At 40.1% G+C, this 24,667-nt stretch overlaps 1 protein-coding gene across 9 annotated transcripts in view; it reads left to right on the top strand.

Moving 5' to 3' along the window:
• The window catches only part of SLIT2 (slit guidance ligand 2), a 422,385-nt gene extending 398,846 nt beyond the window's left edge, over positions 1-23,539 (top strand). For 4 of the 9 annotated variants that reach the window (XM_075128007.1, XM_075128006.1, XM_048848731.2 and 1 more), the window contains 4 exons: positions 3,536-3,690; positions 12,533-12,821; positions 20,420-20,631; positions 21,668-23,539. In XM_075128007.1, the coding sequence (XP_074984108.1) occupies positions 3,536-3,690; positions 12,533-12,821; positions 20,420-20,631; positions 21,668-21,909 (898 nt within the window). In that variant the 3' untranslated portion in view covers positions 21,910-23,539. Of the gene's footprint in view, positions 1-3,535; positions 3,691-12,532; positions 12,822-20,419; positions 20,632-20,917; positions 21,010-21,667 lie in introns of all 9 variants that reach the window. The other 5 variants (XM_075128010.1, XM_075128011.1, XM_075128008.1 and 2 more) reach the window with 5 other exon arrangements.
• The last annotated feature ends 1,128 nt before the right edge of the window (positions 23,540-24,667 follow it).

The following is a 24,667-nucleotide window of genomic DNA, read 5'->3' as shown; positions in this document are numbered from 1 at the left end:
GTCAAATAGAGGGAAATAATCACATCCCTCGATCTGCTGGCAATGCCCCTACTTATACAGTCCAAAATGCCGTTAGAATGTTGGGGCATTCTGCAGGTAGACCTCTTCCACTGCTAAGAACAGGAAGTGTTCCCATTTGTTTGAGACTGGGACTAGGTCACCACTCACTGGGAGATGCCTTTCTCCTTCATTGGATGTGAGGTCTGTTATATGCATTTTCCACACCACCTCTAATGTTAAAGGTGTTGATCAAAATAAGGTAAGACAAGGCCAGAGTTACGCTGGTGTTTCAGACATACCTGCTACAAGCATGGTTTCCTTACCTCATCCACTTGGCAACTAATCACCCTCCAGGCTATCCCTCATCTTCTCTCTCAGGATGCCAGACATATTCTTTACCCCAGCCTCCGAGTTCTTTGCCTCAAAGCATGACTTATTGATGGTTTGTGGGGTTAAAAACACCCTGTTCTGAAGAAGTGAAAAGGGTAGGAAGTGATCTACCTGTAATGCTTATCTACAGCAATGGACAAGATTCAGACACTGGTGCGGTCTAAGACACCTTTCTTGAATTAAAGATGATGTGGCTGTCTTCGAGTTCTTTGAGTGTACAATTGCTCGCCATTACAACCTTTCATTCCCTGGGGGAAAGGTTTCTCAGCTTTTGCAGATCCAGTGATGGTAAGGTTTCTCAAGGGTTTGAGGAATCTCTTCCCACTAGTCAAACATCTTACCCAGATTTAGGACCTTAATTTGCTGCTTAGATGCCTATGAAACCTCCCTTTGAGCCAATGGCAACCTTTTCTATACTTAACTTATCAATGAAAATGCCCTTCATGGTAACCAGTACATCTGAGTTGGAGAGATAGGGGCTCTAACGGTATATCACCACTTCACAGTATTCTTCAAGGATAAGGTTACACTACAGCCACACCCCAGATTCTTACCGAAGGTGTCATCTGAGTTCCATATTAACCAGACCATTCATCTTCCAGTTTTCTTCCCTAAACCACACTGGACTAAGGGAGGATGTGGTACTGCATACACTCGATGTCAAGAAGGCATAAGCCTTTTACCTGAACAGGACTAAACCATTTAGAAAATCTTCCAGGTTGTTTGTGTCTCTTGCTGACAGGTCTAAGGGATCCTTAATTTCCAATCAAGACTCTCTAGATGGGTATCTGGATGCATTATCTCTTGTTCTCAATCTAATAATCTTCAACCACCTTATAGGATCCTAGCCCATTCAGCGAGATCCCTTTCTACTTCTGTGATCTTAAGAATGTTCCCATTGCTGAGATCTATAGAGCTGCAACTTGGACCTCCAGACACACTTTTTTGAAACATTATGCTGTAATCCACAACTCAGCTTCAGATGCTGTGTTTGGCTATACTATAGTACATTCAGTTTGGACTCAATTCCAGAGTTTCTCCCGCCCTCAGTGAGTACTGCTTGGTAGTCACCCGAAGTGGAGTACCCCTAGGGATGCTACTCGAGGAGGAAGAAGAAGAAGAAGAAGAGGTTACTCACCCTGTACAGTAATTGTAGTTCTTTGAGATGTGTGTCTCCATGTGTGGTCCACTACCTGCCCTCCTTCCCCTCTGCTTTGGAGTTTCCACTATGGAGCTTTGCAAAAGAGAAGGAACCGAGGGTGGTTTGCCCTTGCAGCTCTGTATAGCCTCGGTGCAGAGCACGAGGCTGTGTAGGGTGCATGCGTGGGCTGAACAGGCAGTACTACCTAAAATCTCTGATTGAAGTTGCCTGGTGGGCAAAGCACCTGAAGTGGAGCACCCATAATGGTACACATCTTAAAGAACTACAGTTACTGTACAAGGTGAGTGACCTCTCCTGCTTTCTGCAGTAGGTTTTCACCAGTAAATAGAAGTTTAATCCAGATCTTGTTGGTATTCATTCTTAGGAAAGGGCTTTTCACTTTAAATATTCTGTTTTATATATCCTTACCTATATAATTGCTTGCTATGAAGACTTGTATTCAGTGTTACATTCATCGTTTTGATCTGTACTTCATGCGGGGTTGATACGTTCTTAAATTACATGTCTTTATCAACTTCCCAAGAAGTAAGATGTGCACAATATTATTGCTTTCTCTTGGTTGTCTCCAGCAAATAGTGATGTGCATTGTTCCACCTGGCACCATCTTGTTCCTGAAAACATCAAAATATGTTAAATGAAAGTTAGTGGTGCATTTCTTATCTCTGCACATAGAGCTGTGATATTTTTAGTCTTCTTTCTGTCAGTCAGTTTGAAAACCTCAAGTTTTATATATATATATATATATATATATATATATATATATATATATATGAAGAAAAGCAGTATTATTGTGCACATCTTACCTGATATATACGTGCACTGGTCAGAACATTAGACCTTGCCATGTGGGAATCTAGAGCGCTGTCATTTTACTTTTTCATATGTAGCACAGCCGTCTCTCCTCCACCTGCCAGAAAGTGCTTATTCCATTGTAGACATCTAAACCTCAGGGTTGAAATGGGAAGGCCTTGTCTACACTGTCAGACATTCTCTCGCCATGCTAGCAAGGAAAGAAGGCATGATGCAGACATGCGCAAACACTTTTTTACCACCATGTCACTGTGTTAGGTAGAGGAAAAATGCATAAATATATCCATGCCTAGTCTACCATAGCACTTACTCTATTTCTAGGAGAAACGGAGCTGTGAAAGGCTGCATCTACACTTGGAGCTGGAGCTGTGATTCCCATGTCAAGCAGATACTCACACTAGCCCTCATCAAGCTAGCACACTAAAAATAGTAGTATAGCAACTATACTATGGACACTGGCAAGTGTCAACACAGACTAGCCCCCCTGACTACAAGCCTGCCAAACCCTATGAGTATGTACTTGGGGAAGCTAGCCCATGTTGCAACAGCTGACAGTACTACTGCAGCTACACTGCTATTGTAGCATGCTAGCGTGAGTATGTCTATTTGAGCTGGAAATCATGCCCCACGCTCCAGGTACACCTGGAGCCCCAGTGATGGGAGTATGTCTGTAAATCCTAAGTGTAGACACAGCCCCGATTCTCTGGAACAATAAGTTCAAATCTCACTGGTGTCAACTCAGCTCTTAACTCTTTCAAGATAAATACATGGAATACTGTTTTCATCACTGGAGTTTCATTTTGTTTTGTTTTTTCAATTAAGATTTTAAAAGAATAGTGGTGTTCACTTTGCATGATCTTGTGGCACATTCTGTCTGGTTGAAGTTCTATGTATATAGTTAGTAAACCCTTTTGGGAATACTTCAGACTGAAAGGTGCCATTAATATGTAAAATATACCAGTACCAATACTACAATGCTACAGAAATAGTAATACAATTTATTATCTGTTAATAAGCATGACTTCACATCTTTACTTAAAATCTAGTTGTTAGAAGATTACGTTACTGGGGAAGTTTTGCTCTGAAGCTATATACTGTTTACAGGACAGAAGGTCAAGGAAATTCTAACCAAGATTCAAATGTTTTAAAACTTTTTTTGTTTGTTTGTTGCAGCGTTGAGACAATAAATGATGGGAATTTCCACATAGTGGAGCTGCTAGCCATGGATCAGATTCTGTCTTTGTCTGTTGATGGAGGAAGCCCCAAGATCATTACCAACTTGTCTAAGCAATCAACTCTGAATGTTGACTCCCCACTTTATGTAGGAGGTAGGGGAACTTATTGTTTTTTATTAGAGATGTTATAGCAAATGTACTCTGGAAATATGCATTGACAAAAGCATAGTAAAGGGCCACTTCACTGGGTTAATTCTGAAAGATGACTCTCAGGGCAATTAATGCTGAAATTGCTCTAGGAGGAGTGTAGCTGAAGGACCAGAGAGTTCTTGGTAGCTCATAACTGTTGTTTTCTGAAAGTAAGGATGTGATCCACAGTGCAATATTTTATAATTATGCTTTTCCTATTACTATTTAGTTTTAAACAGGACTGGAAAATGCATAGCATTTCGTAGACAAGCCACAAGGGCCTGTTTTTGACTCCTTAGCACCTTGAATAGTCATTTATGCTATCATTCTGTTTCAGTGGTGTTTCACATTCACTTCACACTGTAAATATACAGACGTGTAAATGCTGGCAAGATGCAAGGCAATGAAAAAATCACACCCTCCGTTTCTGCCCTGAGGCACTTACAATTTAGGTTAAATAAGAGCTATGACACAGGGAGAGAAGACATTAGGCAAAAGACAGGAGGAACGGGTGGGGGACTTACACGGTAAAAGGTTGTGACGGTTCTTGCTTTCACACTGCACATACTATGTTAGTACTTTTTTCAATAAGAAATATTTTTTAAATGGACACAGACTCTTGTGAAGATAACTGAAATTGTGGGGTTTTTTGAGTGTTTGTCCTCAACGGAACTCACTGTCCCCATGTGTGCCCCATGCGCACGAGCCCAGAATCTTTAAACCAACAGTGTCCTTTGGGGCTGCTCATGTGCCATGGACACCCATATGCCCCTACAGCAAAGTTATAAAAGGCAGAGCACTCCCAATGCCATTGTTCCTCTTCACCACCCATGATAGCGAGTTGGAGCCAGAGTGTTGTCTTGCTTCCTGGCAGCTCTGAGATAGGATCAGAGTTTGCAATTACTTAGTTAATTTAGTCTTCCTGTAGTTTCTGTAAGTTTAATTTAAGTCTGTTGGCTTTTGTTTTAAAGGACTTTTTCCTTTTTCTTCTGAGTCTCACTTCAATACCGAGAATTAGGTCCAATGGTTGAGAATAGGCCTCCAGGCTTTAAAATTTGTCCTGCCTGCAAGACAGCTGTGCCTGCCAGTGATGCACATAGGAAATGCCTGTTTTTCTTTAGGGGAGTCTCATATCCCAAACAAGTGTGCTATTTGTAATTATTTTTCTAAATGTACACAGAAAGCTCATGGCACCCACTTGAAATTCTTTCTGATGGAAAATTCAATAAGACATGTCTCTCACTCTGAGGTCCCTCTTCAGAAACTGTCCTCCTGCTTCAAAAGCAGGTTCAGCAAGTGCTGTGGCTACAAGACATCATTCCAGGGGTTAGGCCTTCTGATCCTTCTCCTTAATCCTCTTTGGGTAAGTCAGAGGCCCTCCTGCTGCCCAAGATATAGGAAGGAGCAAAAATCTGTGGTCATCATCCCCAGTACTAGCCAAGAGGAAAGCTAACAGTCATAGTGCCTAAATTAACGCCTTCAAAATCACATTGGTACTGTGAGTCATCAGAGATTGTGGGATTGTGTTCCTCTGCAGCAGTTCTACCCCCTCTACCTCAGGTGACTACCACTGTTTTCTGAGCACCATGTTGGTATCGATACTGGATGCCGCAGATTCATCGGTATTGCATTATGATAAAAAAAATTCTGCTAAGACTCCCACATCAGTACCATTAGTCATGGTACCATTGTCATCGGTACTGCCTCCTATGTCTGTCATGGCTGCTTTTAAATCTCCTTCAGACCTATGCATCTATCTGGAAGCAGTGTCCCCTTCACTTGATGTTTCTCTTTTACCTGTCATATCCAAATCTGTGCTGTGTGTTGAAAATGAAAACCTCTTTGCATCCAGCTTCTACAGTACCATTGCCTGCTGCTCATACTGTCATGTCTGAGTCTCTACCTGTTTCTACACCTCAGGGATTGACTTCTTTTAAAATAATTTTATTCATCTGCATCACCATAATCTTCTAATGGCAGCAGAAGCCCTTCTCCTAGAATAGATCTCCTCCTCAACGTAGATTGATTCCTGAGAGTAGCATTGAAGGGAGTCCCTCCTGTCACAGATCTCATGCTTCAGAGACGTTTCATGTTCCCTGATCTGAAATCTGTAATATGAAATCCAGTAAATACAGTTACAAAGTTCTGCACTTGGAAGGGGAAAATCAAATGCACAAATACAAAATGGGGAATTTCTGGTTAGGTAGTGGTACTGCAGAAAAGCTTCTGGGGGTTATAGTGGATCAGCCAAAAAATGTGATGTGATTGCAAAAAAGGTAAAGTCATTCTGGGGTGTATTAACAGAAGTGTTGTATGTAAGACCCGGTAAGAAATCCTTCTGCTCTGCTCAGCACTCATGAGGCCTCAGCTGGAGTACTGTATTCAGTTTTAGGCACCACACTTTAAGAAAGATGTGAATAAATTGGAAAGAGTCCAGAGGAGAGCAATAAAACTAATGAGAGGTTTAGAAAACGTGGTGTATAAAGTAAGATTGAAAAAACTGGGCATGTTAAGTCTAGGGAAGAGAAGACTAAGGGGATATGATGAAAACAGTCTTCAAATATGTAACAGGTTGTTATAAAGAGGATGATGATGAATTGTTCCCTATGCCCACCAATAGTAGGAGAAGAAGTAATAGGTTTAATCTGCAGTAAGGGAGATTTAGGTTAGATAGTAGGAAAAACTTTTTAACTATACATATAATTAAGCAGTAGAACAGGTTACCCTGTTGCACATGGACTCATGTATGTCCAAGATCATGGAATCCCTTTAAGTGGAGATTTTCAAGAACAGGTTAGATAAACATTTGTCAGGGATGGTCTAGGGATACTTGCCTCAGCGCAGGGGATGGATTAGCTGACCTCTTCAGGGCCCTTCTAGCCCTACATTTCTATGATTTTATGTGTATCTGTATCTTGGCTGATTTGAGGTCAGTCATCGCAGCAGATCATCACACACCGTTCTACAGCTGTTTTCCAAACTGGGCCTCCAGATCAAGTGAGAGAAGTCCATTCTCACCCCTGTTCAGTCCATAGAATTTATTGGAGCAATGCTGTACTCCAGATTGGCAAGAATGTATCTTTCTCAAAAAAAAAAGTAAGTGCTGAATCACCTCATTTCATACATTGTCTCATCAAGAATGTCAGTGAAAGGTCTCCTAAATTTACTGGATCATATGGCAGCATGGACATACATGATTCTATGTGAAAGATGAGCCTCTGGCCCTTTCAGGGCTTGATTTATCAGCAATCAAATGCAGCATGGACTTACTGGTAGATGTTCTTTTGAAAATACTGTCATCTCTGCTTTGGTGGACAGACGCTCAAAATGTATGCCAGTGTATTCTGTTTGATCCACCGCCGCCTTCAAAGATTCTGGTGGTGGATGCATCAACCCTACGTGGAGGTGCTTATTTGGGCTTTCTTCAGATTCAGGGTATGTGGTCCTGAGCAGTGTTTCAGTTGCAAATAAATGTTACAGAGCTGAGGGCCACTCTGCTAACCTGGAAAGCATTCCTGGGAAGCAGTAAGACCAGGATCTATGGCAGATGCATTTCTGATTCCGTGGGAAAGAACCTGTTTTATGGCTTTCCATCCACTCTGCTAATTCCCAGAGTCTCCAAAAAGCTGTATCAGGACAAGGACCGGGTGACAATGGTAGCTCCAGCACAATTACATCAATTCTGGTATTCTGACCTGATGCATCTATCCATCAGACCATCTCTTTGACTTCTGAACTTCTCAGACATCATTTTGCTGAACCAAGGCCTAGTGCTCCATCTGGTGTTGGCAAATGATATTTAAATTTTTAAAGGGCCTAATACATGCATTTCCACCAAGTTAAGGTGTTGTTTCCTACCTGTGACTTGAATGTAGTTCTCCTGTCTTTGATGAACCCTCCCTTTGATCTTATGTCATCACATTCTTTCTATCACTTCTGCTAAACTTATATTTTTGGTAGCCATCACCTCCACTCTCTGGGAAATTCAGGCTTTGATGGCAAGACTCCCTTACATCATTTTTCATAAGGTTATTCTCAGACCGCATCAAAAATTTTTACTGAAAGTGGTTTCAGGTTTTCATATAAATCAATGTATACACTTACCAGTATTTTTTCCTAAACTTCATGATTCTCCTGCAGAGGTCAAAACAACATAAGCTAGATATTCTTAGAGCTATGTTCTTTTACCTTTTCAGAACAAAGCCATTTTGCAAATCATCCAGACTCTCTGTGGCTTTTGGTGGTAAGTCTACAGGGCAGGCTGTGTGCTGTCAAATCATCTCTAAATGGGCTACAGTTAGCATTAAGATGCACTATTCATTAAACAAAATACCTCTTCCCTCTTGAGTTAGGGCACAATTTACTAGGGATCAGATGGTAACAGTAGCTTGTTTTAGAGGGTCCCTATTTCTCAGATTTGGAGGGTAGCCACTTGGAATTCTGTTCATAAGTTCATCACTAGTCCATTGTGGTGCCTTTTAGATCAAATGTCCAATTTGGCTGGGTTGTCTACAGTCACTATTTAAATAGAACTCCTGTCACTCACCTCCTTGAGAAGTAACTGCTAGCCACCTACAGTGTGATCTGTGTGGACAAATGCTCAGAGAAGAGAGGTTGCTCATCATGCAATAACTGGAGTTCTTCAAGTTGCCTTTGTCCACGTGGATCCCACAACCTGCCCTCGTTCTCCATTGATACAGAGACTTTACCTGGATTTTTTGTACTAGTGAAGAAATGGAGGGATGGTTGGGGCTGCTTTTATACACTCACAGTAGGGGGCGTGAGGGCATGCAACCTCATGCACAATCCCAGCGGACCATGCTGGCTAAGAAATTCCAGGCCTGCACATACTTACAGTTGGATCTGTGTGAACTAAAGTATGTTGAAGAACTCCAGTATGTTAAGTAAGTAACCTCTCTTTCTGTTGCTTCTGATTTAGTCCGCAAAGTGACAGTTGGTTAAGGATGGGCCAGACTCTTGTTCTTGACTCTGCCCGTGCATAAGAGTGTGCCTGTGTGAATATTGCTGCAAGACTAGTGTCCTAGCAAGGAAACTATATGCACTGTGTATGGTGCATGTGTAAAAATATTAGGGCTGTCAAGCAATTAAAAAAATTAATCATGATTAATCGCAATGTTAAACAGTAATAGAATACCATTTATTTAAATATTTTTGGGTGTTTTCTACATTTTCAAATATATTGATTTCAATTAGAACACAGAATACAAAGTGTACAGTGCTCATTTTATATTATTTTTATTACAACCTAATACAAGTACTGTAGTGCAATCTCTTTATCATGAAAATTGAACTTATAGATGTAGATTTTTTTTTGTTACATAACTGCACTCAAAAACAAAACAATGTAAATCTTTAGAGCCTACAAGTCCACTTAGTCTTACTTCAGCCAATCACTCAGACAAACAAATTTGGTTACAATTTGCAGGAGATAATGCTGCCCTCTTCTTGTTTACAGTGTCACCTGAAAGTGAGAACAGGCTTTCGCAGGGCACTATTGTAGCCGGCATCACAAGATATTTACGTGCCAGATGCACTAAAGATTCATATGTCCTTTCATGCTTCAACCACCATTCCAGAAGACGAGTCCAGGCTGATGACAGCTCAATAATGATCCAAAGCAGCGTGAACTTATGCATGTTTCTCTTCATCATCTGAGTCAGATGCCACCAGCAGAACGTTGATTTTCTTTTTTGGTAGTTCGGGTTCTGTAGTTTCTGCATCGAAGTGTTGCTCTTTTAAGACATCTGAAAACATTCTCCACACCTCATCCCTCTCAGATTTTGGAAGGCACTTCAGATTCTTAAATTTTGGGTTGAGTGTTGTATCTATCCTTAGAAGTCTCATATTGCTACCCTCTTTGCGTTTTGTCAATCTGCTGTGAAAGTGTTCTTAAAACGAACATGTGCTGGATCATCATCCAAGACTGCTATAACGTGGAATACATGGCAGAATGTGGGTAAAACAGAACAGGAGACATACAATTCTCCCCCAAGGAGTTCAGTCACAAATTTAATTAACACTTTTTTTTTTTAACGAGCATCATCAGCATGGAAGCATGTCCTCTGGAATGGTGGCCGAAGCATGAAGGGACATATGAATGTTTAGCATATCTGGCACATAAATATCTTGCAACGCCAGCTACAAAAGTGCCATGTGAACGCCTGTTCTCACTTTCAGACGACATTGTAAATAAGAAGCAGTCAGCAGTATCTCCCGTAAATGTAAACAAACTTGTTTGTCTTAGCAATTGGCTGAACAAGAAGTAGGAATGAGTGGACTTGTAGGCTCTAAAGGCTTACATTGTTTTGCTTTTGAGTGCAGTTATGGAACAAAAAAAAATCTACATTTGTAAGTTACACCTTCATGTTAGAGATTGCACTATAGTACTTGTATGAGGTGAATTGAAAAATAGTATTTCTTTTGTTTATCATTTTACAGTGCAAATATTTGTAATAAAAATAATAATATAAAGTGAGAACTGTACACTTTGTAGTCTGTGTTGTAATAGAAATCAACATAATTGAAAATGTAGTAAAACATACAAAAATATTTAATATATTTCAATTGGTATTCTATTGTTTAACTGTGTGATTAATCTTGATTAATTTTTTTAATTGCAGTTAATTTTTTTTTAGTTAATTGCATGAGTTAACTGCCATTAGTCGACAGCACCAAAAAATATTAATTCATCATAATGGATGAATTCTTAAACACACAAAGATCAGTAATTTCAGAATGAGGGTTTCCACAGCAACTGTTCCTCTGCCCACATTTGCCTATGTGGTAGGTGAGTCTTTCACTGGGCTATATGTGTGCATCTCTGATTTTAGAGAAACATTTCTTTGAGTTGACTTACATTGTAATATTTGCCTGATATTATTTCAGTTATTGTAATGCACATTTGCTCTTTTCCCAGTTGCTGTGGGAACCTTCATTCAGAAATCCCTGGCTCTTACATCGCAATGTTGCATTGGTGTCTTTGTTTCATATAGTTTTTTTTTGTTCCTTTTTTGTAAGGGGTGGCTGTGCAGAGCATGTCAAAGCAATTAGTGTTATTTTCTTCTCCCTACCCACATGGCTAAGAAATTGGGGGGCAGGTGCTCTCAAGGGAGGGTAGTCCATGTGCAGTCTGAGTTAGGGATGCCTAGGGAATCCTGACGGGGCCTCACTCTCACTCTGTTGCACTAATCAGACTTAAAACTGCCTTGCTTTTAATTTTAGACCAGATCAGTTCTATTCAAACCAATGGGATCATTTATTTTCAAGTATCTAGAAGTTCCACTTTTATTTGGAGTACACTGTGACTCTATTCGACATTGGTGAGGCCTCATCTGGAGTACTGTGTCCATTTTTGGGCCCCACACTTCAAGAAGGATGTGGATAAATTGGAGAGAGTCCAGCGAAGGGCAACAAAAATGATTAGGGGTCTGGAACACATGAGTTATGAGGAGAGGCTGAGGGAGCTGGGATTGTTTAGCCTCCAGAAGAGAAGAATGAGGGGGGATTTGATAGCTGCTTTCAACTACCTGAAAGGGGGTTCCAAAGAGGATGGCTCTAGACTGTTCTCAATGGTATCAGATGACAGAACGAGGAGTAATGGTCTCAAGCTGCAGTGGGGGAGGTTTAGATTGGATATTAGGAAAAACTTTTTCACTAAGAGGGTGGTGAAACACTGGAATGCGTTACCTAGGGAGGTGGTAGAATCTCCTTCCTTAGAGGTTTTTAAGGTCAGGCTTGACAAAGCCCTGGCTGGGATGATTTAACTGGGAATTGGTCCTGCTTCGAGCAGGGGGTTGGACTAGATGACCTTCTGGGGTCCCTTCCAACCCTTATATTCTATGATTCTATGATTCTATGATTCCTGTAATTTATTCATCCCAGGAAGTATTACGCATTCATGAAACAATTATTAGACCAATATGCAAGAACACAGTGTTGAATTAAAGTCCAAAAATTTATAAGGATATATTTAATTGCAGTACATATATCTACCCTACCTCACTCCCCCAAGTGGCCTCTGTAACAATTGTAGATTGTAATAGAATTTACAGTTGTGAAAATAATCTGTGGTATGTGAATTTGCACCTATCAGGACAGCTGAACTTTTTGTGAAATTTTCGCACACAAAATTTCACACGCGAGAAGTGTGGGCCTGATTTTCAGAAGTGTTGAGCTTCCACAACTACCAGGGACTTCAACTGGAGTTGTGGATGCTTAGCATCTCTGAAAATCAGATCCCATATGCTAAATTTCAACACAAACTGTATTTTTAAAATGATTTGTGAATGAAAATAAAGGCTTAGAAAACAGTGTCATCTGTACCTACTAGAAATGAGTCAAAACCAGAACTTCAGACCTAAACTTTTCAGTTCTGTGAGGTTCCTATTTGAATCCCTGAATCTGTATCCATCTCTACAGTGGAGACCTTGGGTGTGATCCAGAACCGAGAAAGGCCTATTTTCTGGTTTTAGTTTGCATGCTTCTGAACTCTTCAGTTCGGGATGGTAGAAATGTTGCCAGATACGCTGATCTTGTGAAATTTTCACCGTACGTGGATGAAATATCACAAGCGTAATATGTCTTGTTGTTGCCTAAACTGAACCATACTTAAACCACATCTAGATCCAGATATTGAGCCCATCTCTGATAATTGTGTGTTCCATAGATACGAATGGTTATTTGGGAACAGTTTTTTAAATTAATAAATAAAAACAACAGTAAAAAAGAATACAAAACTGTTCCTACCAAACAATGTAGTCATGAGTTGATGATGTTCATTTTCTAGGCATGCCTGTGAAAAACAATGTTGCATCACTACGCCAGTCCCCAGGCCAGAATGGCACCAGCTTCCATGGCTGCATCCGTAATCTGTACATCAACAGTGAACTGCAGGACTTTAGAAATGTGCCACTGCAAGTGGGAATTCTTCCTGGTTGTGAGCCCTGTCACAAGAAAGTGTGTGTGCATGGAACCTGCCATGCTACGAGCCAGTCAGGTTTTACCTGTGAGTGTGAAGGAGGATGGACTGGACCGCTGTGTGATCAGCAAACCAATGACCCTTGTCTTGGAAATAAGTATGTCCTTCCTCAAAACAGAGCTATAATTTAATGTTCTAATATTAATATGACTGTCCTGTTATGTACATTCAATTTAAAGTTCAAATTTTTTCAGCAAGATACAAATATACTGTACATGTAGAATTAAAAGTTACTCCGAGGTTGGATCACAGCAGTGTAGTCTTTTGCTGGTTGAACTTGAAGAGTACTCAGAAACTTCAGCTGCTACATTATGTGACAGCATTCTGTAGTATTTGTGGAATAGCCTGGGTATGCCAATTCATGTTTTTTAAAAATATTCTTAATGAGTGAAACTTCCCAGTGCAGATGGTGTGACAAAGTTTCTGTACCTCTACTTCTTAAGCCCCACCAAAGGCCATAATAGATGGTACCTAGGTACTTGTGCACAGCTTCTACAGTGTGAACTACATTGGTGTGAATATGACTATCCAAATAAGACATGAGGATTGGCATAAGAAATAATCAGGGGGCTTTACAAATGAAAACACATCCATTTCTGTATTCATAATTTTGTTAGAGTATTTCAGAAAAATGTATTTCATTTTATAAACAGTTTACAGCAAGGAGAAAATACACTAATCATAGCTATTTTTAATACTTCCATATTGTCACATGACTCAGCTGGTAGATATTTTTCCCAATGCACAGGCTAGCTTCTGTGTTAAGTCCATAATCAGTGATGTTAGTAACTCCTGCGTTGTAATGTTGTTTTAATATATTTTGGCTAAAACATTTTAACTGCATATTCCTGTTGAATATTTTTCTAGATAGATGCATTGATATAGATTGCATTCTCACAAGGTTCTCATTGTTGGGTCATGGGCACCCAGCACAAGCCAGGTCAGGGACTCCACTAACACAAAGCTTTTTAATCACCTACTGGTCATGCAGGGGAGGGATAGCTCAGTGGTTTGAGAATTGGTCTGCTAACCCAGGATTGCGAGTTCAATCCTTGCAGGGGCCATGTAGGGTTCTGGGGCAAAAATTGAGGATTGGTCCTGCTTTGAGCGGGGGGGGGGTTGGACGAGATGACCTTGTGAGGTCCCTTCCAATCCTGATAGTGTATGATTCTGTGTATCACAATTTGCTGTTACCTCTCCCCGTACAACTTGCTTGACCATAATTCAGCTAGCAACTCCCTGTGAGAGCTGCAGTTGGACTTTTGGAACTGTTATCATTGATCTCTCATTGTTGCAATTAGCTCCAAAACATAGGGCTTATTTGTTTTTCTTGTCTGCTTGTTTTTCAATAATCCAGCCTACATGACCTAAAACCACCATGTTCCTTTGATGTCCAGTGGATTAACTTTGTGTTTTGCTCAGATTCGGTTGAGTTGTTGTTTTTCAGGTCCTGGGCAGAGTGATTTTAAGTGTCCTTTTTGGCATATTCTGGGTTGATACTATTGACAACTTTGAGGTTTTGGCTCAATTATTTCAGCAGTTTGTTTGCGCTGGCTTCAGAATGTTTCAGTACTCTGAAGTTTATAACTCTACTCCCAAAGCCACACCAGTTTTGAAGCATTTCAGCACTTAGTGTAGTACCAAGTTCCTGGTTTTTTATTCACGGGGTTTCTTTTCCAGGATAACCCTTTTCTTTGCAACTTAGGAGGAGAAAGAAAGGAAGACACAGTGGCTTCCAGAAGCAGATGCAGCTGCCATATGTCGATCACAAATGAGCAAGTCTGCTGCATTTTGTGCTTTGGAAGTCAAATATAACATGGAAATGTCATCCATCAAATTTTGTGTGGGGAGCACTAAAGATCCTATTAGAGGCACCTCTGAAAGAATTCTATTCTGTTCTATATGGGTTTCTATTACCATTTTCGTCACTGGAATGTCTCAGCACCTTCTGGTAGTGCATTAAGTGACATGACTAAAATCTGTCATGAGTGGTTTGCTCTTTCTTTCATTGTGTCCCCACGGGGACAACCTACATAGTGTTCTGTTTTGTTTTTTAAGTTTTCATGTACTTTTATGTCCTGTTCTTTGAATGTACGCTTCTCTGTGTGTTCATCCTGGAGAAGGCCAGGCTGAAGACGTTCACCTTGCATTTGGAATCGAAGATGGTGATGGTCCTTAGTTCCTGTGATAGTTCATTGTAAAGTCTCTGGCCAGCCCCAAAGAAAGTCTGACTCCTTCCCAGATGATCTTTACTCTTATGGTAGAAAGTTCCATCGTGCCTGAAAAATAGAGTTTTTCACCAGTGTGCTCATTCTGGAGCTTTTGGCAGTATTTTAGATATGTTGGGTCCTGGCCATTGAGCACCTTGAAGATAAGGACCAAAACACTGCACTTGACTTGATGTTTCTTTTACTCCAGTTTGGCCTGGAGTTCTTCAAAGGATCTGTTGAATTCAAGACTTGGCATTGGCACAGATCCAACTACCTTCTAAATCTAGCACATCCTCATTACTAGTTGGCTTGATGCAATTTGTATTGTCGTCAAACACAACCTCTTCAGAGCATATCAGGCCTTTGACACCCTCAGCACAACATCACAGATTGGATGTACTAAGCTCTGGCTGTTCCTTGGATAATGAGTTGTTTCAACCAGAGGACTAAATGCAGAGAGTGCCACATGAGAGCCAGCAGTCTTGGGACACTGCTGAAACCCTGGACCCTGTGCTCAGCCTGGAAACTTCTGGATATCACACTCCAAACACATGCAGCATTTGGAAATGACCTGAGGCTAGGGGACTGAAATGCTCCAATCAGGGCTGGCCTTACCATGAGGCAAACTGAGGCGGCCGCCTCAGGTGCCAGACTGTTGGGGGGGCGCCACTAGGACCCAGAGTGTAGAAAATTGTGCTTGCTGCTGGTGCATATGTATCCTCTCTGCTCTAGATGCACAGAGATGGTGGAGTGCTGTCCTGGAGGAAGGAGGGCACAAGAGACATAACAGGCAGGCAGGAGAAACGGTGAGGGAATAACAGAAAGCAGCAGGAGCTGCAGGGAGAGACAGGAGGAGGAGCCTCTTATGTACCTCTCTAGAACCCCCAGGAGCCTGGACTCATTAACAGCAGCTTCTCAGGGAGCTTCCATGAACCCACTTGAGGAGAACAGGCAGTCAACTGAAGGAGCCAGTTAGGCCCTTAAGACGCTGATATCTTCCCTTACTCAGGCCCTGCTACCAGCCTGCTTATTTGTCCCCTTCAACTGAGTGTTGAGAACCACTATAGCTGGCACAGAACAGCAGCCATGAGTGAAAGAAGAAAACGCTCCTCTGGGGTAGCATTCAGAAAAAGAAAGAAAGCAAAGGAAGCTTTTCTATCTTAGCAGGAAGTTCTCCTGAGATACATAGACACAAATGTTCATGGTGAGCCTTCCGGCCCCAGTGAGGATGTGACTGGTGAGGAGATGCCTGATCTTCCAGTTAGAGTGCAGGTGAGCTGGCAGCTACTGCAGCATCCATATCTCCACCTCAAATGGATGTAACCATGCACATTCCTGAAGAAAAGTGTAGATCAGAGAAGAGTGTGGTGGAGGCGCAAGAAACAGCTGCTGCTGAGTTTAGTTCCTTACGTCTACATAATCCAGGATTGTGGACCCACTTGAGCAGTGGCCTGAGAACTTCCTTGTACTGCATGGGCCACAGCAAATGAAAAACTTCATGTTCCCCAAAGACAATGAAAATAGAAGTTTTCATCCAATACATTACTGGTGTGAAATCCCCAATGGTGACAAAGTGGAGAGGCCATGGCTTATGTACTCAAAAACCCAGAATGCCGCATATTGGTTTTGTTGCAAACTCTTCCAGTCTAATGTTCCAGCCACATTGGGTTCTACAGGAACAAAGGACTGGAAAAATCTGGCATGTCATGAGAAGGCAGCAAATCACCAGAGAGCAGTCCATAGGTGGAAAGAGCTTGAGATGAGAATAAGGTTAAAGGCCACCATAGATGATCAGCATCAAGAGAAGATTGCATCAGAGTCTCTTTACTGGCAAAATGTTCTGAAAAGGCTCATTGCCATTGTGAGAATGCTTGCTACCCAAAACCTAGCACTGCGTGGTACTTCAGATCAGCTGTGGAAACTTCCTTACAATGGAAACTTCCTTAAAATTGTGGAGCTGATGGCTGTACTCCAGGAGCATCAAAGAAGAGTCACCAGCCAAGAAATGTACACACACCGCTACCTTGGAAAAACAATTCAAAATGAGATCATACAGTTACTGGCAACAAAAGTCAAACAGAAGATTGTGGCAGATCTGAAGTCAGCAAGATATTACTCTGTTATTCTGCACTGCACACCTGACATCAGCCATGCGGAACAAATGACTTTAATGGTGCATTTTGTAACAACAAAAGAACCTAGTGAAAATGTCCCTGCAATGGTGACTGTCAGAGAGCATTTTCTAGAATGTATTGACATTGATGATACTACAGGATGGTATGACAAACGTGCTTCTTAAAAAGCTGGAAGATACAGGAATTGCAATAGCTGACATGAGAGGTCAGGGCTACGATAATGGTGCCAACATGAGAGGAAAGAACGGAGGAGTGCAGACACGGATACGAGAGTTAAGCCCTCAAGCTTTTTTTGTCCCATGCAGTTCTCATTCATTGAACTTGGTGGTCAGTGATGCAGCATCAGCTTCTAGTGAGGCTGCTGAATTTTGTAGTGTAATTCAAAACATCTGTGTATTTTTCTGTGCATCAACTCACTGATGGCAAATTTTGAAGCAACATCTGGGAACATCCTCTCTGACACTGAAACCACTGAGTGTCACACGATGGGAAAGTCGAGTGGAGGTGATAAAGCCTATCAAACACCAAATTGGAAAGATAGATGATGCCATAGTTGCCATTATGGAGGATAATGCTATGAGAGGAACTGTTCATGGGAGAACAGTGGCAGCGGGAAATGGAATCACCAGAAACATACATAACTTCTAATTTCTGTGTGGCTTAGTGTTGTGGCATGACATATTGTTTGAAATAAATGGTGTAAGCAAGAGACTTCAAGGTGTTGACTTTAATATATCTGGAGCAATGGAACAACTAGACAAAGCAAAGTCATACCTACAGTTTTACCGGTCAGATGAGGGATTTCAAAACATTCTGAAGAGTGCACAGAAGTGGGCAGAGGAACTTCCCACTGAAGCTATTTTCCCACCCATTCAAGAATACCAGAGTCACCGAAGAAGAAGACATTTTGATTATGTGGCATGGGATAATCCCATAAGAGACCCCAACCAACAATTCAAAGTTGAATTATTTAACCACGTGCTAAATTGTGCAATACAGTCAGTTGAACATTTCATGCAGCTCAAGGAACACAGCAGTATATTTGGGATGTTGTATGATATTCCAACACTCCTCACTATACCTGAAGAAGACCTACACCAGCAATGCAGGTTACTAGAGACAGTGTTGACACATGATGACATGCGTGATATTGATGTAAGTGATTTAGGTGATGAACTGAAAGCCCTTTCAAGATACATTTCAGCAGGATCAACTCCAAAGGCTGTTCTGGAATATATGTGCACAAATAAGATGACCACCCTCTTTCCAAATGCTTTTGTTGCTCTGCGCATACTTCTAACACTTCCTGTAACAGTTGCCAGTGGAGAATGCAGCTTCTCCAAGCTGAAGTTAATAAAAACACATCTGTGCTCCACAGTGACACAGGAGAGGCCGGTCGGCCTTGCAACCATCTCAATAGAGCATGAGCTGGCCCAGACTGTGGACCTTCAGAAAGCAGTTCAAATCTTTGCAACCAAGAAGGCATGGAAAGCACCACTTTGATTATTCAAACAGATAAAAATGCCAGTGTTTACGATGGAGACAAGAAAAGTTACATTTGCTGTTCAGGCGTTTGAAAGTTAAGTGTTACTTAAAATTTTTGAACAAGGCATTTTAAGTTATTAGTTCTTCTTTATTGGGGTAGGTAGCAGAGGAGTACCATGAGAGGAGTAAAACAGGAAGAAGGCAGAATTGAGACCTTTCAAAGTTTTGGTCCAAGCGAGGGGACATGGGGGGCGTCATTCGAGCTCCCCACCTCAGGTGCCAAAATGTTGTGGGCTGGCCCTGGCTCCAATCATACAAGTTCAGGAATAACAAGCAGCAGGCCCAGTGCTGAGGCAGGTCAGAGGTCTTGGCACCCTGGGAGTCTTGTTTGTACTGGTGTTGAAACTCTCAGGGTTGAATACAGGCAGAGAGCTGTGCTATATGCAGTTCATTTCAGCATAGCCTGCAGTGGATTGCAGAAAGCAGGCTCAGCCATGGTACAAGTGGTGTCAATGACTTATCCAGCAGCATTGACTTTCCTACCATGCCTTTAAGCACACCATGCTGAATCACTCATGTGGGACCAAAGGTACAATGTGGAGATGAGCATAATTTGGTTTCCAGTGATGAGGCTGGAGACAGGAAGGAGAAACATCAGAGTGATTCTGAGTTGGGCTGTTGAGATTGGTTTGATCTCCATCCAGGAATCTTCACTCAGATTGTTCCCCAAGAAACAAATATATGTCCAGGAAACTAGTGTATCAAGAAGAATGTTACAGGAAATAAAATTCTTCCTCGGAAGAAAGCCATTGACCCTGTGCCATCAAGTCAAGAGGTGGCAATCAGATAATTCCTGATTCTTAAAAAGAATTAATTCCCCCTGGATTTCAGTCTGTGTTAGATGAAATAAAATTAAAAATTATCCTTCTGGGAAACAGCATACTTCTTTTAGAGGAATGTGATTGGCTCTGTGCTCCAGCAATGTACCTGGCAACCTGGTAGATGCAGCTCAAGGCAGTCTTTAAGCCCCAGGACAGGATGCAGTACATTGGAAGGGGTTTATGAGATCCAGGAGGGGACAGTTTAACCATGTTACAAATGTCGGGTCTCATGGCCAAAACAGTAATCATAGTACCTGTGTCATGTCTTTATAAGATGCAATCTCAGTGGATGTTGAGAGCCCAGTGGAAAAAGCATCACTGGCTTCTCATGCAATCAGGAACTGGCTGAAAGGTTATGTAACCAGAAGGAATAATAGTAAGTGGTGAATGATCACTGGATTTGGGAGGGAGGCAGGCATTGTGCACAGCCACCAGGCTGCCATGCCTTTAGAGGGCCAAAAAGCTTTGAGCTAGGGAGATATTGTCCTGTGTTGTGCTGGGAGCTCAAAACCTCAGGCAAGAGAATCTTGTGAAATGATACTTTCAAGGAGGAAAATTACAGGTAAGTAACATTTTCTTTTCACTATTCAAGTTTAATTCTAAGGAGTTTGTTCATTTGGGGTCAGATCTTGCATTCTTTGCACGCCCAACTCTCATTAAATGTGTGGGTGCATGAGGAATGCTGGATTTATTTAATTGTGACCTGTACAAGACTTCCATAACACATCTACAGTGGCTGTTTTCTGGCAATAACAGAATAGGACCCTATACTGCAGCGTATTCTCTGTAAATTTTCCTACCAATTATAAAAAAAAAAACTGTATAAACCACTTAATTGCTTCCCACTGAAAAAGTGCATTTAAAAAAAAAGTCTCTAAGCAATTGCTTTTTGAGTACAATCCAAAGTATTTGTAGTTAATGTTGCTCGGCCTAAACTTTGATGAATAATTTCTTTTTATTCTCTTGGGCTTGTTTCCCCTGTAGATGTGTACATGGTACCTGCTTGCCAATCAATGCATTTTCATACAGTTGTAAATGCCTGCAGGGACATGGGGGAGTCCTCTGTGATGAAGAGGAAGAGTTGTTTAACCCCTGCCAGTCCATCAGGTGTAAACATGGAAAATGCAGGCTTTCCGGCCTTGGGAAACCATATTGCGAATGCAGCAGCGGATACACTGGGGATAGCTGTGATAAAGGTAAATAATTCAGCATGCTATCATTATTTGGTGTTAGAACATGAACAATCAAAACATTGCCAATTTTTTTTCACAATACACATTTGTGTTGCTTTTTTTTAAAATACATCGTAAAGGGCTTGTCTCAGTGAGAGAAAACTCTTACAAATTTTCCCATTTTTTCATCATGTTGAAACATTTCTCATTTTTGCTTTGATTGAGAAGCACATTTTTGCTATATATAACTATTACCTTTTACCTGCTGTATCTTTCTGTATTTATTGTTTCTCTGTCTTCTGCAACTGAGAAGCCAAATCCAATGATTCTGCTCCTAGTTTTATCACAAACTCTACTTTTGACCTCTCAGCTTCAACTGATATATCACAGCGAATTATGCAGGTGAGATGGATAAAAACAGGATCACTTTCTCCCCTACCTTTTTATTTTTTCCTTTGTCTGTCAAAGCGCTTCCTTTCTACCCCCCTTTTTTCTTTTACCCCAGCTGGCATTTATTTATTTTGTATTGTGCATCAATGTGACTAGAATAGACTGGTAGAACTTTTAACAGATGTCACATTTTTAGATGGTTTTATACCTCAGTAATTTATGAAGTTAGTGGAATGTGTATAGCCTGTATTAAATAATAGACTGAATAATATTAGACTCCAGAGCTAATAAATTAAATTGCATGCTCTATGAAACATTTCCCTGTGCTAAACAGAACAAGCTGCAAGCAATGTAAGAACAAAAGATGTGTATTTGTGTAATAAAGATTGTATCTTCCAATTTTCTTGTAATTGTACTAACATTTTATTTATGGTTTATATATACACAGTATAAATGTTACTGAAAATAGAGGGCACAAAGAAGGTAAAATTCAGCATTAAGAAAATAACGCAAGTGAAATCATTAGTTTCTAATCTATAATGAAAGTCAAACTCTAAAATAGCAATTGTATTTAGAAGCATGGCATCTTCTTAGCTAAACTGTGTATTATAAATCATTCTGTGACTTGCATCTTTAAATCATACATTATTTTGGTTTTGGTTTTTCACAGAAATCTCTTGTCGAGGGGAACGAATCAGAGATTACTACCAAAAGCAGCAAGGGTATGCCGCGTGCCAGACGACCAAGAAGGTATCGAGACTAGAATGTAAAGGAGGATGTTCAAGTGGGCAGTGCTGTGGACCACTAAGGAGCAAGAGACGGAAATATTCTTTTGAATGCACTGATGGGTCCTCATTTGTGGACGAGGTTGAGAAGGTGGTGAAGTGTGGCTGTACAAAGTGCCCCTCCTAAATGTGTCCCTGTCACACTTGTCTTTTGAAAATGTTGTATACTTATTGACCATGTCGGACTAATTAATGCTTCATAGTGAAAATATTTGAAATATATTGTAAAATACAGAACAGACTTATTTTTATTAAGAGAATAAAGACTTTTTCTTCATTTGCAAAAAGATTCAAGTGCTTGAATTGAGACTTTTCGTAACCGAGAGGAGCTTTGAAGAAAAAAAAAGACCCTTTAACATTGCAACAGTGATGGGAAACGTAACTGCTTTTAACATGGATTCTTCTTTATAACATGCTGAAGATAAACTGATATTATACACATATGACTTTCAACCTACAGCTCATTGATGAAAAATTGACCAGAACATGAGGCTTGTTTTTTCACTTTCATATCACTATATTTTACTATGTTGACAGACCATGCCAATTACTTACTTATAGATGGGGAAGAGTTGTGGGTGAAGGGAATCATATTATATTGGTTTAACAAATGTATGTGATGCATTTTGTGTGGCATAATTATTAAGCATCTGCAGAAGAGGGGGTGCCCGTTTAGTGGATGGGAGAGGTTAAAATGTGAGAATCATGAAATCTCCTGACAATGTGTACTTTTATATCAGCATGTTAGCAAAAGAAGCATACAAAAAGTGTTTATCTACCCTTTTCCAGTATTAATTTTTTTGTAATATAAATGTTAAGGGGATGATAAAAATAGATTATTGATGGATAAATTAGTAATAATATGGATTTTTGTTTCTCTGAGTTCTAAACAGCTCTATACAGTATTCGGTTTCATTGAGAAATATTTATTGTATCAAAGTACATTGTACTTAACCTTTTTAGGCATCCCTTTTACTGTTTTTCAATGCTTTAATATATATTAATTTATATTTGTCCTGATATTTTTGTATTTTGTTTAAAAAAAAAAAGAAAGACTTAAAAATCAGGATTTTTTGCAATAGAACTAACATAGCATGTCATCTTGGGGTAAATGTGTTTGGTCTGTTTTTTTCTGTTTTGTTTTTGGTTTTGTTTTGTGTTAGCATCTCACCACTTGGTGTCTGAAACGGAAAGTGATAATAGTCTGCAGTTTTCACGTACAGCAGACAGTCAGGACACCTCCTGAGAACTTGTAACGTATGAGAGAAAATGTCTTTACACTAGATGGCAAATGTATAGAAGTGAATTTTCCCTATATATACAGTACTTACAGAAAATAAAATGGTGTGTAGAAAATGACACTAGAAAGTAGACCCTTTACAAATTAATATTTCTCCTGGACCCTCTTTACCTTTTTAAAAAAAAGAAAGAAAGAAAAAAGGCTGTACTATCACGGACTGTGACTTTTTCCAAATAATAAAACTACTTTATTGCCCTAATGTTCCCCATGTTACTATGTTGCTGCTAAATGACAATGTAGAACTGGTAATGATTCATAGTGGGTTGTATTCTTCTTTCAGTAAATCCCAGGATACCCTGTAAAAAATGCAGATGTTTTTTCAATTTTATTTTTTTTTATATTTTTTTTTTTTACAGAAAAAGTTAGATGTACATGTGTAATGCAGTGTGCTTTGTCTTATTTGGACTGATATCAGTAATACTACTGATGTTTGTAAATTAAACAGATATTTACTTCATTAATAGCTCTTCTTTGTGTTCTTCTGAGGAGTTAAATTGTTTAACAGCCTTTAATTAAACATCTGTCATTGCAAAGAATATTTGGGGAGAAACAAAGTAAAACCCAACACCAATCTAGTGTGTTAATTGCTATGTATTCTAATTTAATAGAGTACTATGTGTACGCAACAATCGAGACAAAGTTCTTGCCCCACAACCATGCAATCTTAATCAGACTGATACAATACAGAGTTAGTGTTAAGCACAAGAAGCCTGTATTTTGATCAGCAAGGAGACCTGAGGTGAAAAGGATTTTTGTTTGTTTGGTTTGTTTTTTGGGGTGGTTGTTTTTTTTTTTAAAAATAAGTAAATTTGAAAGTGGACCAGGGAAGTGAAGGTGTATGGCACAGAAGAAACAGAATGCTGTTTTACGGTATGGCCTGAGACAAGACAGCATAGGAAGTAGTTATGCAGAAGACTAAGAGCAACACAGAGAGTAGGAAAACAATTAGGAAGCAATGAGAGCAGAGATGTGCAAAGATTGAAGTTTGTCCTCAGCTCCAAGGCTCCAAGCAAAACACTTGAAAATGATGTACACAAAGGAAGGAAGCCAGAGAAAGGTCGTGGGAGAGAAGGCATGATTCTGAGCAACAAGAGAATTAAAAGGTCCTGGTTTTATATCTTACTAGGAAAATATCATAGGTACATAGATTCTAAGGCCAGAAGAGACCATTGTGATTTTCTAGTCTGACCTCTTGTATAAAAGAAGGACTAAAACTTCCCCAAAATAATTTCTAGAGAACATTTATTTAAAGAAAATTAAATCTTGATTTAAAAATTCAGTGATGGAGAAATTATTCCAATGGTTAATTACTCTCTCTGTTAAAAATGTATGCCTTATTTCTGATCTGAATTTGTCTAACTTCAACTTCCAGCCATTGAATCATGTTATACCTTTCTCTGCCAGATCGGAGTGCCCATTTGAAAATATTTGTTCTCCCTGTGGATACTTAGAGACTGTAATCAAGTCACCCCTTAACCTTCCCTTTGTTAAGCTAAATAGATTGAGCTCTTTGAGTCCATCACTATAAGGCATGTTTTCTAAGCCTTTAATAATTCTCATGGCTCTTCTCTGAACCTTCTCAAAG

Source organism: Caretta caretta, chromosome 4 (genome assembly GCF_965140235.1).
Source record: "Caretta caretta isolate rCarCar2 chromosome 4, rCarCar1.hap1, whole genome shotgun sequence".
NCBI lineage: Eukaryota > Metazoa > Chordata > Testudines > Cheloniidae > Caretta > Caretta caretta.
Note: the sequence above shows the minus strand (reverse complement) of the source record. Positions and strands in the feature narration are given on the sequence as shown.